The sequence below is a fragment of the Phoenix dactylifera genome, unplaced genomic scaffold (assembly GCF_009389715.1).
Source record: "Phoenix dactylifera cultivar Barhee BC4 unplaced genomic scaffold, palm_55x_up_171113_PBpolish2nd_filt_p 000274F, whole genome shotgun sequence".
In the NCBI taxonomy this organism is placed as follows: domain Eukaryota; kingdom Viridiplantae; phylum Streptophyta; class Magnoliopsida; order Arecales; family Arecaceae; genus Phoenix; species Phoenix dactylifera.
The window spans coordinates 489,865-507,043 of record NW_024067759.1 but is presented as its reverse complement, the minus strand read 5'-3'; the positions used below and the strand labels follow the sequence as shown (position 1 = coordinate 507,043).

The window sequence follows — 17,179 nt, the reverse complement described above, 5'->3', positions numbered from 1 at the left end:
TTGCAGCGTCCAGGACGATACTAGTATCCTGGGTGCCCCCATCCCCTGGCTTTCTCAAGGTGAACTTTGATGGTAGCGTATTTGCGGACGGGAGCTACGGAGGTGTGGGATTTATTATTAGGGATCATGATGCCAGACTTGTGGCGGTAGGTGAATGGCGGATGTTTGACTCATCGGTGGTGACCGCGGAGCTTCGGGCGGCCTGGAAGGGTGTCTCCTATGCGAGGCAGGTTCTAGGTGCGGGTCGCATCCTTCTCGAGGGGGACTCGACCACGGTGATCGGGTGGATCCGGAAAGGGGGGTGCTTAGTTGAGGACCGGCCGCTGCTCCACGATATCCGCAGAGCTCTGGAGGAAGTTGTCTCCTACCAAGCCTCGCACGTATATCGGGAGGCGAACGATGCGGCAGATTGGGTTGCTTCCTTCGCGGCTCATCACTCGGGAGGCTTTTTTTGGATAGACCACGAGGCTGTGCCTACGCCTCTGCGCAGCATTTTGTTTTCTGATTTTGTTGGCCATCTTCACACTCGTCATGTGTGAGTCGCCGATGTACCAAAAAAAAAAAAATAATATCATTTGACCGCAGGATCTTTTGTGCTATTTGAACCATCTTATTAGGCTAACTTAAGTCTCCTTTATTCTTTTTCATCTTTTACTTCTTAGTGTGTTACCATCTTTTTTTTGTTTTCGTGACTACTGATCTATAATTTTTACTGGATCTCCCCCTTTCTTCTTTCTCTTGTATATTTTCTCTTCGGCCATTCTGGATGTATATGAAATTTTTCTTCCTTCTTAATAAAAGCTCCAGTGACTAATGCCCATTAGTCTCATTTATTCTCAAAAACAAAAACAAAAAAAGTAGTATTATCAGCAAACTGCAAGAAGAAGAACACCATATGAAGAACGACCAAGTCCTAGACCCTTTAGAATCCCTGTTTGTCTGACCAGTTGAGGTTATCACACACTATATTGAGTAGAATAAAAAAAGGAGATATGCGGTCTCTTTGGTTCAGCCTTATTTTATATTGTATCCAATTTCCCAGCTTCCAGAGTAGAGAGTGTTTGAAATCCGGATAGATATACATTGCCAAAAGATAAAAAAAAAAAAAGCAGTGGGAATTTCAGTCTCTACTCATGAGGGAATCAGCAGAACTTCCATGCAGTGGTTGAACATTTCGGTGAAGCGTTGCATCATGGGAAGCAGTAATACTTTCTGCTGCCATCTTGTTATTCCTTGTTGGAATGCTGTAATTAGTACAATCGTTCGAAAATAGGTTAAGAATTTTGTTTGCTGGAGGCTGCTACTTTGTTGCTTTCAGATGTAATCGGATAGTATTCAAAATGCAGCCGATCATGAGCCAAACTTGAGCCAAACTTGGGCACAGAAAAAGCCAAATTTTAAGTAGGCCCGGTCCGAAACCCGATTAAAAATGAATAGAGTGTAGCCCCGAGGCCCGGCCTTGATCAGCTCTAATTCAAAGGTACTTTAAAAATTAGAGCAAGTGCATCAAAATCCTCCTAAGGAATTCTACAAGCACCAAATTCTAGGCTCCCGACTCATCAGAAGCAATTTTAACCAATACAGTATGCCAAACCTTATTTTTCTCATCACGAAGGAAAAACGATATTGCTGTGTATCACGATACAAGCATCAACACTATGATGCATATCTCGATACAAACATCAACATTACGAAGTTAATAACTCATCTCTTTGTTTGTGTGTGTTCAGAAGCAAGATGTAGAGGCCCATCAGATTCACTTCATAATTGCATGAAATGAAGAAGAGCAAATTTCACATACAAATACGAATCAAGACTAGAATTGGAAGCTAGTAAGATCTTGAAGAGAATTTGAAGTTTTGGTCCAATCTCCTTGAAGCTAGTAAGGTCCAAAACGTCAAATGCTGCTCAACTTCCATTTAAAGGGTGACCTCTGTCAACCAGAAATTCGAAAACCCCTTTCTCTTCGACCGGATACTCCACCATATGGCCATGAATAATAGATCCCAATGAGATCTAAGCTCCTCCTTAGGTCTCTTCTATGTCCAAAATCCCACAAAGGAGCCAAGGAATTCTGATCATACCATAATCCAGTTGACAATAATACACTGAAGTTGCAATACTTTCTCCAGATACGTGGCTTTTAACAAGTGGAGAAAAGCACATAGACAGGAGTTATCAACCCTATGTAGAGAACAGAACACACTTGGGCTGATGGAACTCAAAAAATAATACTCATTTTTGTAATTTACAGGATAGCTGCTTACCATAATAAAGTGAAGGGGTGCTTCTGTAATCATTTGCATCTACTTCCCTGAGCTTTCCCCTGCAAAAACCATATGACATAAGCAGTTTGGAACTCACAAAATGAAAAACGTTAATCTGATCTTCTAAAAAATGAGTTTAAAGTCAAGGAACTTGTAGCAAATCCTTCGAACTTGAATCTTTTGTGCAACATATTAAGTGAAACTCATTTGTTTTAAAGCTCGGTGAGACAAACACATAGTGATTCCAATGATCATGATTCCCATGGAGTATCTCTAACAAGTAACAACAGAACAGAAGTGAGCTACACCAGCAGTGGCATACCTTGGTGTAGTGGCTGTGAGCCATGGCTGCTGTATTGGGCTGAATGGAAGAAACTAATAGTTCCTTATCAATCCATACGGAGAAGATGTGCTCAATCTTGGGCCGGTCTTCACCTGCCTCAACTTCACACCGTCGCCTGAGCTCTGGACAATTGTTGATGCTCAAGAACTGTAAGTTTAGTTGGCAGACCATCATTTGGCAAGCATAAAAGCTGAGGACAGTCTGAAATCTCAAAACGCATGAGTGATGTCAGGTTCTTGAGCCCATCTGGTAGGTACTCTAGATGCCCACAACTCTGGATTTCCAAGTCTTCCAGCTTCCTTAGGTTCTGCAGTCCCCTTGGTAGTGCCCGGAGTTGAGAACAATGTTTGATTGCAAAATAGGTAAGGCCAGAGTGTCACGCCCCGAGCCCGAGGCGCAGCAGACGCCGCACGCCCGCACGGCGGGCCGCACGCCCGCACGGCGGGCCGCACAGGCGTGCAAGGCATCGGATCATATCAAAGCAAATACAGATATTCAAAACTGACATAATTATTTAAATTTATTCAAAAGCAGTCTTACAAAATTTCAAATAACATATGCTTACGTAAGTCAAATACTTTAATCAATCTAACTAAAGGACCAATAACTGAAGGAATCGTCGGAAAATCTAACGCACTCCTCAATCCCGTGAGATCAAGCCTCTGGATCTGAAAAAATGGAGAAAATAGAATAATGAGCTACACTAGCCCAGTAAGCAACAAAATACCCCAGAGTGGGGTCAGAGCATATCAGATCAAAATACAGGATAATGTCTGGAATAAATCATAAATAACATCGTTTTGTTGTTTTCAAAACTTATTATCATTTTTCCAAAAACTCTTATACCAGAATCTCAACATAATAGGCTACGGCCACGTAACCCAGTGGCATGGGTTGCACAAGGTGCCAAACACCACTATTATTAAGCACCGGTGGTACGGTGTCCAAATACCACTATTCTAATCACCGGTGGTACGGTGTCGAAACCGGTTCCTCACAGATTACAAGTCGACAGGGCCAACGTATAATCCCCATTGGCGGGGCCAGAACAGAACAGATCATAGCCATGCTGAGAATACATATATATAAAAACAGATTTCATAAATTTTCCAATCATAGTTTACGGATTTCAAAGCATAATTTTCAGAAATTTAACATGCCAGACCCATTTTACTAAATACAAAACATATTTCAGAATTTAATCTATTTATCAAATAATTTAGAAATCACACTCGAAGTATTAAGTTACTTACCTCTTCTCGCTTGATTCCTATTTCAGGTAGACGGATCAGGTTCACCTGTTAAAGTTTAATTAATTTCTTGTTAATTTCAGACTAAGCAAAATTCAAAAATAATACTATTGGACATGGCCCAACAGAGCCCAAAGTTGGCCCATAATGGGCACGGCCTGATAGGGCCCATATCGGACTCGGCCCAATGGGCCCGCATAGACTCGGCTAAATAGGGCCCCCAAGGTTGGCTTCTAATTTGTTCATTTATACAATAAGATTTTTTTGCAGGGACTAATACTTAATTACAGGGTACTATTCTATAATAAAACTTGAGTGAGGGGACTAAATAAATATAGTTGGGGGTCTTTATGTAATAAATCTTTCCTATAGGGATCAAATACAAATTACAGGAGTCCCTATTTCTGAAATAGCATACTGCCAAGGGCTTAACTGCAAAAAATCTGTTTATTGGTCAAATGGGTTTGGGTTTCGGATCCCGGGTTTCGGGATCGGGTTCCAGTTCAGGTTCAGGTTCAGGTTTGGGTTCGGGTTCGGGTTCGGGTTCGGATTCTCGGGTTTGATCTGGATCCAAGTTGGGCCCATGGGGGTATTGCCCAACTGGGCCCAACCGGACTGGACTGGGCCCAAGTTGGGACTGCAATGGACTGGGCCCAACGGCCCAATTTGGCCCGTGATGGGCCTCCTCCTTCCCCAAACTCCCCCCCACGAATAGGGGGAGAAGAAGAGACGGAGGAGAGAGGGAGGTGGCCGGCGGGGGTGGCCGGCTTGGGTGGCCAGGGGCCACCCCTCGATCGACTGCCAGCCAGCCGCCATGGCGGCCGGCGGCGTTGCAGGGACTGACGGGGAGGAGAAGCAACCAAGATGATGATCTCGGCTGCTTGGGCTGAAACAGAGGAGAGGAGGATCTCGACGGAGGAGGGCTTACCGGCGGTCGACGGAGGTGGCAAATCCCGGCCGAGGGAGGCTCGGTCCGGCGTCAAGCGACGGCGGCGATGTTTGAAGCCGAGGGGTTGGATCTCGGAGCAGTGGAAGCTCGCGGAGGGGATCCGGGCGGCGCTCGGTCGGGAAGACACACCGATCGGAGAGGAGGAGGAGGGAAGGAGGAAAGAGAAGGAGGAAGAGGGCTCGGTTTGCCCTAGGGAGGAGGATTTGGGGGGTTTTTATCACCCCCCTCGTGATGGCTCTCCGCCGCGAAGATCGCGGCGGCCGAGCGAGATCCGCGGCCGCGGTTCGGCCGCGGATGAGCTGGAGGGGGGGGGGGTGCCGCGGGACTAGCGACATCCCCGCCCCGATCATCCCCGGAAGAGCCGGAGAGGATCGCAAATCGCGATCCTCTGTTCCGGCCTTCCAAAAAGAGAACGGGACTGAAGTCGGCAAGGGCTGCCGACTTCAGCCCGTGTCTCACATTCTCTCCCCCTTAGAAAAATTTCGTCCTCGAAATTTAACATACCTTAGCTTGCAAAAAGGTCCGGATATTTTTCCTTCATCTTGTCCTCCAGCTCCCACGTGGCTTCACGTTCTGAGTGATTGCTCCACTGGATCTTAACATAAGGAATCGTGTGCCTCCTCAATACTTGCTCTTTTCTATCAACCACACGTACAGGCTGCTCAGGATATGTCAAATCTTCTCTAAGCTGCAAAGGAGCCACTTCTACCACATGGCTCATATCTGGAATATACTTTCTTAACATAGAAACATGAAAAACGTTGTGGACTCCAGACAGTGAAGGTGGGAGTGTCAATTTGTATGCCACAGCTCCTACTCTTTCCAGAATCTCAAAAGGGGCCCACATAGCGTGGACTAAGTTTTCCGCGTATTCTAAATCGCATCACCCCTTTAACTGATCAAATAAGTCATCAATTTTTGGTAGAGGATACTTGTTCTTTATTGTTACTTTATTTATCTCTCGATAATCAATACATAATCTCATACTACCATCCTTCTTCTTTACAAATAAGACTGGGGCTCCCCAAGGTGAAACACTAGGTCTGATGAAACCCTTATCAAGAAGATCCTGCAACTGCTCCTTTAATTCTTTCATTTCAACTGGAGCCATTTTATAGGGGGTCTTAGAGATTGGTGTGGTACCAGGAATCAAATCAATTGCAAAATCAATTTCTCTATCTGGTGGCAAGCTAGGGAGGTCTTCCGGAAAGACATCGGGGTATTCATTTACTACTGGGATATCTTCAAATCTTTGATCTGACTGTCTAGTGTCAACCACTGTGGCAATATATGCCATACTCCCCTTTCTAAGTAGTCGCTTAATTTGCATAGCAGAAATAATTCGAGGGGAGGTATATGCACCACTGTCAATGAAGCTGAATTCAGTATCTCGAGGGATCTAAAATTTTATCCGCTTTTCATGACAGTTAATGGTAGCAAAGTGTGATGCTAAGTAGCCCATACCGAGAATTATGCCAAAGTCATGCGTATCTATAACTATCAAATCAGCAGGCAAGTCTTTACCTACTATCTGAACCGGACAAGTCTTGCAGACCTGATTACCCATCATCCCACTTCCAGCAGGGGTGTTAACATGCAAATCATACTCTAACAGCATGCAAGGTAGATCATGTTTTCGCACAAATATCGATGACATAATGAATGTGCAGCACCAGTATCAAATAGTATATAAGCATAAACAGAAGCAACCGGTAGTGTGCTGATCCCTCAAAGGATAATGACTAACCTTAGAGTCAAATTATTATGTTGCTAAGAATATGATTCACAAAATGAACATGTACTGATAATCATTAGATAGCAACGATTTATCTCAAAAATGATTTGTATCAAATCGCAAAAGTAGGTCTAAGAAGGCAAAGTATTGATACCATGATTCAATATGCCACAAAGCCTTTAACTTAAACTTATAAATCATAAGATGAGAGCAAATAATGCATGGTTTATTCAGATATTTAACAAATTAGACCATATTTGGTCATCAATCAACTAACCCGAGTCATGATACGTTCAAATTATCATTATTATTATTATTTTCTTAGCATACCCAAAAATAGCAAAGTCTATCCAAGAAATAACATAATCATATCAGGATTGACCTGAGAATCAATAGTGTTCACCTTCCCTTATTAACAAAATCTTTCATTATTGAATAACATAGTCTTTCATCATAACATGTTACCAAAACACAGTCAATATTTTTGACCAGTTTAAATTTACTCAGTTAATCAAATTTCTGCTGCACAACTCAGATCAATATTTTCCAAACTTTCTTATTAATCCCACATCATCAGCAAATTTTTTTTTTTTTAATATCCAAACAAAATTTTATCCTTGCTTCCCAAGTACACTAGATCATGATTAACCCTTGAGATAGTTATCGTATTTGTACCATCATATAATCAAGCAATCATATTCTAGATCCAAATTTGAACTAAGCCAATTCTAGTTTTCCTTAACAATTCTATTATACAAGTTGATATTTATTCGAAGCTTCGATAATTAAAAGATTCTCGATCGATTAACTTACTCAGGAGCTTATTTAATCATCCCGAATCTTTTCTTTTAGGCTAAACTTATTTTGGCCTCTCATGAAATCCCCCTTGCATTTCTCATACGGTGATACAAAATCCATAATCAACTCATAGCCTTGATTTATAAATATTTAACTAACAAGAATCTAATAATCTGGTTCAAAGATTTACAAGAAATTCCACAAAGATATAAACTCTATGATTTTACATTGAGATCAACTCCTCAAATAAGTAAAATATTTTTATTTGTAATACTGCAAACATTTCAGGATCTTGTAAATCTACTGGACTTTAGAGAATTTACTAATAACACAATGATATCCATATCGATCAAAATCAAAAATACTATACTTTTCAATGATTTTTATTTTTATTTTTATTTTTTATTTTCTTTCAAGCATCAAGAACTTTTCTAAATCAAGCAAGTCCTATTTTCGACCAACCCAAAAAAAATATTTAAATCCACCAATATTCTCAAGATTACTAATTGACTTTCCATCAAAATATCAATCTTAATTGTTTTAAGTCTCAAGTAGAGCCAAATAAGAATTATTAAGTCTCATCCCAGAGTGTATTTTCCTTCTATATACGAGCTCCATGCATGATCCACATACAGATTTCAATAAATATTTTCTAGTCCAAGCTTTAAACATCTTTTTATAGATGAATCTTAAATTGCTACCAAAATAATTAACTTCAACTAGAAGCAATATTCACAGTGCCTGATATCAAGTTAAACTTCCCAAATAATTACATTGCACGATAATAACTCATGATTAATATTCCTTCACTTAATTTAGTCAAAATCTAATTAATCATAACTTGAAATACAAGTTGCTCTACCAAGAAAACTCTTAGAGTAGCTCATTCACACTTTGGTTACGACCATAATTAGGTTGCAGTCTAATTTTAGCATTTCAAAATTATGATAAAATAACTCAAATTTATCAATAACAAAAGCAAATAAATGCCTTCATCTAATGGCCTAATGTCTACCCATCTCTCAAACTTTCTGACGAATCCTAAAGATCCTAAAACTTAAGCTCCATCTGACTATTTCAAATACAATCCCTAGGAATCTGAAACCTGGCTCTGATACCACCAAATCTGTCACGCCCCGAGCCCGAGGCGCAGCAGACGCCGCACGCCCGCACGGCGGGCCGCACAGGCGTGCAAGGCATCGGATCATATCAAAGCAAATACAGATATTCAAAACTGACATAATTATTTAAATTTATTCAAAAGCAGTCTTACAAAATTTCAAATAACATATGCTTACGTAAGTCAAATACTTTAATCAATCTAACTAAAGGACCAATAACTGAAGGAATCGTCGGAAAATCTAACGCACTCCTCAATTCCGTGAGATCAAGCCTCTGGATCTGAAAAAATGGAGAAAATAGAATAATGAGCTACACTAGCCCAGTAAGCAACAAAATACCCCAGAGTGGGGTCAGAGCATATCAGATCAAAATACAGGATAATGTCTGGAATAAATCATAAATAACATCGTTTTGTTGTTTTCAAAACTTATTATCATTTTTCCAAAAACTCTTATACCAGAATCTCAACATAATAGGCTACGGCCACGTAACCCAGTGGCATGGGTTGCACAAGGTGCCAAACACCACTATTATTAAGCACCGGTGGTACGGTGTCCAAATACCACTATTCTAATCACCGGTGGTACGGTGTCGAAACCGGTTCCTCACAGATTACAAGTCGACAGGGCCAACGTATAATCCCCATTGGCGGGGCCAGAACAGAACAGAACAGATCATAGCCATGCTGAGAATACATATATATAAAAACAGATTTCATAAATTTTCCAATCATAGTTTACGGATTTCAAAGCATAATTTTCAGAAATTTAACATGCCAGACCCATTTTACTAAATACAAAACATATTTCAGAATTTAATCTATTTATCAAATAATTTAGAAATCACACTCGAAGTATTAAGTTACTTACCTCTTCTCGCTTGATTCCTATTTCAGGTAGACGGATCAGGTTCACCTGTTAAAGTTTAATTAATTTCTTGTTAATTTCAGACTAAGCAAAATTCAAAAATAATACTATTGGACATGGCCCAACAGAGCCCAAAGTTGGCCCATAATGGGCACGGCCTGATAGGGCCCATATCGGACTCGGCCCAATGGGCCCGCATAGACTCGGCTAAATAGGGCCCCCAAGGTTGGCTTCTAATTTGTTCATTTATACAATAAGATTTTTTTGCAGGGACTAATACTTAATTACAGGGTACTATTCTATAATAAAACTTGAGTGAGGGGACTAAATAAATATAGTTGGGGGTCTTTATGTAATAAATCTTTCCTATAGGGATCAAATACAAATTACAGGAGTCCCTATTTCTGAAATAGCATACTGCCAAGGGCTTAACTGCAAAAAATCTGTTTATTGGTCAAATGGGTTTGGGTTTCGGATCCCGGGTTTCGGGTTCGGGTTCCAGTTCAGGTTCAGGTTCAGGTTTGGGTTCGGGTTCGGGTTCGGGTTCGGATTCTCGGGTTTGATCTGGATCCAAGTTGGGCCCATGGGGGTATTGCCCAACTGGGCCCAACCGGACTGGACTGGGCCCAAGTTGGGCCTGCAATGGACTGGGCCCAACGGCCCAATTTGGCCCGTGATGGGCCTCCTCCTTCCCCAAACTCCCCCCCACGAATAGGGGGAGAAGAAGAGACGGAGGAGAGAGGGAGGTGGCCGGCGGGGGTGGCCAGGGGCCACCCCTCGATCGACTGCCAGCCAGCCGCCATGGCGGCCGGCGGCGTTGCAGGGACCGACGGGGAGGAGAAGCAACCAAGATGATGATCTCGGCTGCTTGGGCTGAAACAGAGGAGAGGAGGATCTCGACGGAGGAGGGCTTACCGGCGGTCGACGGAGGTGGCAAATCCCGGCCGAGGGAGGCTCGGTCCGGCGTCAAGCGACGGCGGCGATGTTTGAAGCCGAGGGGTTGGATCTCGGAGCAGGGGAAGCTCGCGGAGGGGATCCGGGCGGCGCTCGGTCGGGAAGACACACCGATCGGAGAGGAGGAGGAGGGAAGGAGGAAAGAGAAGGAGGAAGAGGGCTCGGTTTGCCCTAGGGAGGAGGATTTGGGGGGTTTTTATCACCCCCCTCGTGATGGCTCTCCGCCGCGAAGATCGCGGCGGCCGAGCGAGATCCGCGGCCGCGGTTCGGCCGCGGATGAGCTGGAGGGGGGGGGGGGGGGGGGTGCCGCGGGACTAGCGACATCCCCGCCCCGATCATCCCCGGAAGAGCCGGAGAGGATCGCAAATCGCGATCCTCTGTTCCGGCCTTCCAAAAAGAGAACGGGACTGAAGTCGGCAAGGGCTGCCGACTTCAGCCCGTGTCTCACACAGAGGGGAGCCAATTGTCAGGCAATGATATCAAGTGGTCGCAGTGACTGATTTCCAAGCAGCGTATAGAGGCATGGCCAAGTTGGAGTTTTGAAGGCAAGCTTATTGTTGGCAACCGGCTGAGGGTCAGGGAGGAAAGAGAAGTGAGACTGGACCATGAGTCGAAAACCCACTCACCGCTGGCCTTCACCTCTAAAGATTGGAGCGATGGGAAGCTTCGCAAGCCGACTAATTTTGGGGATCCCTCAATCTCCAACTTTGTCAGGGAAGGAAGATTATGAGTAAGTTGTCGAAGACCACTGCAGTTCTTAAAAACCAGCTCTCGAAGCGAAGGAAGCAGGCAATTATCTTTTCCACACCAAACCTGCAAGCTGTGCATGCTCTCAAAATGTAGCTTTTGCAATGATGGGAAATTTCTTGCGTCATGACCACAAAATGAGCAATCCACAATCTTGACACCATCGATTTCTTTTATGTAGAGATCTTTCAGTGCAGGCAACTGTCCGAGCGGAGGGAGGATCTCACATTTCTTACAATTGGAGAGCGACAGGGCTACTAGTTTGGAGAAGGAAGAATGACCTATCCAAGATGGAAATGTTGCACCTTCATAGCCTACTACAATGAGCTCTTTGAGATTGGTGTGAGGTTGGAGGTTTGCTAGAACTTTCTCTTCAAGTTCCTGGACATGTCTACTTGATGCAAATTTATGATGGTGGCTCCACTGCAGCTCTAATCTATGAATGTATTGTTTTCTGGATAAATTTGCCTCCGAAGCTTCTGCTGCTTTTGAAACAAAATGAAGGTTTGAAATTTGAAGCTCTCCATGGAGATTGTTCAACTCCTTCAGCTCTCTTAACCCACATCTATGCTTTGTACCTACAACAAATCTTGATAATGTTTGGAGATCAGTTAAAAGTCCAATTTCTGGAGGCATGGACCTCAGACTATGCCCTCTAGACTTGGCACCCTGTGCCATCACTGAAATTTCGTCAAGATGCAGATCGAGATGATGCAGTCTTTGGAGACTTCTTGTGTTCCAGGGCAACTCCTGAATATCACAATTTCTAAGACCCAATATCTGAAGATTATAAAGGCAACCCACTGATTCAGGCAGCCTTCTAATAGTTGTGTTTGGAAGCTGGAGGCACCGTAGGTGCTTCAAATCACCTATCGATTCAGGCAGCATACTTATGCCACAGTTGCTCAGATCCAAGGTCCGTAGGCTTCCCAATCTCTCTGCAAGATTGTTAGGGACCCTTATCTCATATGTTGTGGATCCACCGGCCAGCAGGAATGTGTACAAGCCTCCGTATGCATAAAATGTCTTAAATATGTTCTTCCTTCGGTTAGACAAAGGTGATTGCGTCGGGTTATCCTGCACAAACTGGTCACAGATCAACGACAAATGCCGTGTCTTTGCGGAGAGATTGCATGGTTTGCCAAGCTCCACTATACGACATTCCTCCATTGATACATGTTGAGCATAGTCATGAATAAGATCATGCATTTTGTACCTAGGTTGGCTGCGTTTATAGTCAAAGTGTGAGATCTGGAAGAATGACTTCTGCACAAGCGAATCAAAGTAGTAGCTACCGATGTCTTCGATACGTTCTCCCCCACCAGGCTGAATGAAATTTTGTGCTATCCACAGTTGGACTATGAACTCCTTCTCAAACTCGTAGCCTTTCGGAATTAAGGAACAATATGCAAAACATGGCTTAAGATGTGCAGGCAATTGCTGGTAGCTCAAGCTAACCGCACGAGAAATATCGCCGTCCCCACCGGAGAATTCCCAGCTCTCGTCTTGGAGAATTGCTTCCCACTTGCTTCTGTCAGCTACCCTGCGCAGCCTATGGCCCAAAGCAATCGCTGCCAGAGGCAAGCCCTTGCACTTGTTCACAATCTGTCTTCCGATATCATCTAGATCAGAAAATGCATCTGGATCTCGGGAAAATGCATACTGGCAGAACAAAGACCAGCAATCATCATCTAATAAACCCCCCAAACTGTATGGTGATGAGGTGCTCATAATGTTTGCGACTTCCTCGCTCCTGGTAGTCACCAATATCTTACTCCCTCTGGCTCCACACAGCAAGGGGACTCTAAGCCTCTCCCACTGTTCTGTTTCCTCATTCCATACGTCATCCAAGACGAGCAAGTATCTCTTTCCAGCCAACTTCTTCTTGAGGTGTTTCTGAAGATTGTCGAGGTTGATGGGTTCGTACACATGACTATCTATGGATTCTATGATCGCTCTCGTGAGCCCGTAGACATTAAAATCATAGGACACGTGGACCCAAAGCCTGAGCTCGAAATGCTTCTCCACAGTTTCATCATTGTAGACTAGTTGAGCGAGGGTCGTCTTCCCCAGTCCACCCATCCCGAGGATGGAAATCACAGAAATGTTGTGCTCGACCTCACCATGCAACGGTACCAACAGTTCTACGATCCTCCGCTTATCGCTCTCCGGCCAAGAGCTGACGAAGGATTCAGCGAGGTGCTCTGATGATGATTCTCACGGCGCCTTTCTCGACTCCTTGATTCATCCCCCAATCTCAAGCTAAAAGCATGATGTCTGTTTCCGATGAGAGCGAGTCTATCGGCTATCTCTTCCATTCTATGGGACATTTTGAGCCAGAACAAGGCACGCTTAGGATTGAGGAAGGACAGGGAGCTGCGTACCCGTGCATATGGGATCAGACGCCGGCGTTAAGCTTCGGTAGCACACTCATCCAACACGTCGTTTGCATCATAGGCGACGACCCTGAGCTCGTTGAGCCACAGCCTCACCGCATTCTCGGCGCACTGCCTCTCCTCTGCGTCATGAAGCACAGATTGAATCATGGAGAGACTGTCCCTGAGATTTCTCAGCTGGTCCTCCGCTCCCAAGACCAACCTAAGCTCGTCCAGCAGCAGAGTCGCCAAATTCTCAAACAGGACCTGTAGAAAGGCAGAGGAAACCTCTCCAACCATGTCTATTTGTGTGTGCGTGTGTGAGAGAGAGATTAATCCTAGGCTGGAGTTAGCCGGAAAAAGACGGAAGAGGTAGGGGAGATCATGGGGTTCATATCTAGTGCGGAGATTGCCAATGCGTTGATTAGCGATCATTCATTACAAAGACAGTTATCGGACAGACGTTGAATTTCTGGTTTGTTTAATTGTTTTCAGTTCACTTGCGTCTGTCATACGCCTCCAAAGTTTGCTTTCTAGTTTTTGTGTCATTCTCAACCAAAATTTCGTTTGTTATAAAGCCAATCTTAGGTAAAGTATTCTGGCAACTCACTGCAAATCAAAGCAAAATAAGAAACGCTAGCTTGATCTCTTATGGAAGTCTAGGTCTTCATCCTCCGCCCGCCAGCCTACCTAGGCTGTAGAAAATTCCCCACACAATTTGACCAGCCCCAGGCGACGCAATTGTGTGTTAATGGTCCAGTATAGAAAGTCATGTTTGATAAAGAAGGGATTGCCAAATTTCTTGCAGCTGGTCCTTCTCTTCTTATTATTCTTCTATGACTTGAATTTACCAAAAAAAAAAAAAAAAGACAAAAGAAAAAGAGTACTTATGTTGACGAAGAAACAGAGTAATAATATAAAATACAGGATTTGACCAATCTTCACCAAGAATCTTCAATAACGCAGAGGAAATCAGGGTGCTAGCCTGCTGTAATTCAAACGTTTCAATTGCAGACCTCAATATCAGTGATACGAATTTGTAGAATTGCATGTAAGAACAATATTGTTCATGGAAAAAAAAAGGTAAATTTTACTAATCTCCTACGGGGTTTGGAAACACTACAGATTTCCATTCAGCATTTTAGAAATATGCAATGTCCTCCCTAAACCCGTTAAAGCAGACGACGATGTTATCTTTTTCATTTGCCTGAGAGTGTTTCCGTTTGCCTTGGGACTTCAATTCTCATTAACAATAAAAATACAACAAATAATATGAAGGAAATACAAAATGAAAATTAGTACTTTATTTTTGTTGTTCAAAAACCACAATCTAATAGTCTAACTTTAATCCTCAAAGACCACAATGTACTCAAGGTAGTCAAGTGACCCCAGTAACGATAAATTTCAGCATCGTTCATGGTAACATTAGCTTCTTTATATCATTGTAGACAACACTACAATGATGCTGAGACTAGTCTGATTTGAGATCATCATGAATTCTCGTAAACAAACTTCATACTTTGGAGAAACAAATTAATGCTCAAAGGGTTGTAGGAAGTTGTGTTATGCGAATAGTACAAGTGGTGAAATGTATATTCCGAAACAATAGGTGGCAATCTGTAATTCCCCCCAAATCTCAAGAAGGGTCAAGGTAATTTACTCAAAAAAATGTATTTAGTAGTCAATTTATTGATCCATAATATTCTATCAATAAATATCAATTAATTGTTTTGGAACCAGATTGTTAAGAGATCGTATGATCTTACTCTAGTTGTAAGCATCCCAAATATCTCTCAAGGACAAGGTTGTCAGTCGTCCTGATTTACTTCAATGAGCCAAACAAGTTTAAGGAGCAGGTCACTGCTGTTCGATCCAATATTTTTTCTGATCTATATTGCATGGATATAAGAATTGTAAGGTGGCAGAGAAATGGAATGGAACGAATTGGGGAATATGATTCAGAAAACTTCAACCACCTATGTGAATAAGAATCCCCGACATACAAACACCGGCATGAACAACTAGATAATAGATTTTACCAATTATTCTGTAATAATTATAACTATTGAAATAATATAGAAAAATACAGTTATCATGAATTCATATGCCAGCTAATCATGTTTTTATATAATCAATCTCTTATCATCACAATAGTAGCTCCACCAAAATAGCAAATACATTCAACAGTGATCTCAAATAAATTATTTACCATTTTCTGAATAACATGGGTCAGATTCGACAGCTTTGGACTAGTCATGGTTTCGTGTTAGTCCATGACTAGAGAACTATAACCTCATGTTTTAGCCCGCAGATGGCACACCAGAGTCACACTTTGTGAAAGCCCATGTAGGGTTGGGCCGGCCTCTGAGAAAGGGCGGCCCAACACATGAAAAGGGGGAGGGAGTTTCTCCCTCCCCTGTTCCGGAAAATCCTCCCTCTCCTCCCGAATCCACCGGAGAGGAGGATCCTAGGGTGATAAAAACCCTAGCAATCTCGGGCCGAGACCTCCTCCTCTTTCTAGGGCTTCCGTCGAGAGCCGTCCACACACACACACAAAAAAAAAAAAAGGATTGGGTTTTACCTTGCCGCGGGAGGAATCGGAGCAGTCGCCGTCGATCCGGCCGGAGGCAAGGTGAGCACCCTCTCCTCCTTCTCCTCCATCTTTGGATGCTATTTCCTTGGGAAATGGCCGGGAAGTCGCCGGATTGAGAAGAACCGAACCCGCCTCGGCGGCTCGGTTCCTTCTTCCGTTCCGGCAGGCCATCGCCGGGCGTGGCACCACCGGCACCGCCACAGGCCGACGACCAGGGGGCGTCGCCGGCCGTGGGCCACCGGCGGCCGAACCTCCTTCTCCCCTTTCCGTCGGGAAGAAGGAAGAAGAGAGAAAGAGAGAGGGTCTTTCCCCTCCCTTTCTCTTAGCATATATTTCCTCTTATTATATTATTTGTTGTTGGGTTCCCTTCTTACACTTGGATCCAGGGAGATCAGGGCTTTGAGGACTCTAGATAGTCTTGGGATGCTAGATTTTAGAGGACCCTTTAGAGGATTAAACTGGGGTCCTAGAACATCATATATCTTTGATAAATTTTAATGATGATTTGGTTCTGTAGGGGAACAATCTATTGGACGAGAGGACGCTGAGCAGAGTCCTGCGCATTCCGGTTCATAGATCGCCGTGAGGGCAGGTGATTAGTTGTCTGAGTTTTCAATAAAGTGTAAGAATCCTTGTACGCCAATCCTGCATGATATAAATATTTTTACACCATATATGTTTGATTTGCTATGATCCAGACAAAGCAAAAATAAATTTATATTAAATTATACTTTGATTATATTGGTTTATGATTGGTACTATGATGGATGTATGTATGTGCATAACCTATACCAGCATAAATGGAAAAAATAAATGTGGTTCTTATAATATGATGGAAATAAATCGTATTTTGATTATATTTGTTGTAATTGATAGTGTGATGGATACAAGCCTGAGCATAGCTTACATTTACATAATTGGACTAATGGAGATGGTGGATAGACTAACCATATTATATTGATTGCCCTGTCACGGGCCGGAAACGTGACCTTGGTTAGTCTAGGCCGGATATAAGATGGAAAAAGGAATTAATGTGTGTATGTGAATTGATTAAATGAACTGGGACTTTGGGCTTATCTCGTTATTATTGATTGCCCCATCACAGGCTGGAAATGTGATATTATCGATTGCCCCGTCACAGGCTGGAAATGTGATACTATCGATTGCCTCGTCACAGGCT

The 17,179-nt window shown here is 43.1% G+C and overlaps 1 protein-coding gene across 1 annotated transcript; it reads right to left on the bottom strand.

Annotated features, from left to right (window-relative positions):
• Positions 1-2,261: 2,261 nt before the first annotated feature.
• LOC103718074 (putative disease resistance protein RGA3) lies at positions 2,262-13,711 on the bottom strand. The gene is made up of 3 exons (XM_039117761.1): positions 10,734-13,711; positions 2,590-2,979; positions 2,262-2,326 (listed from the first exon to the last, which is right to left on the bottom strand). The coding sequence occupies exons 1-2, from the start codon at positions 13,111-13,113 to the stop codon at positions 2,714-2,716; spliced, it is 2,646 nt and encodes an 881-aa protein (XP_038973689.1). The 5' UTR covers positions 13,114-13,711; the 3' UTR covers positions 2,262-2,326; positions 2,590-2,713.
• Between the last annotated feature and the right edge of the window lie 3,468 nt (positions 13,712-17,179).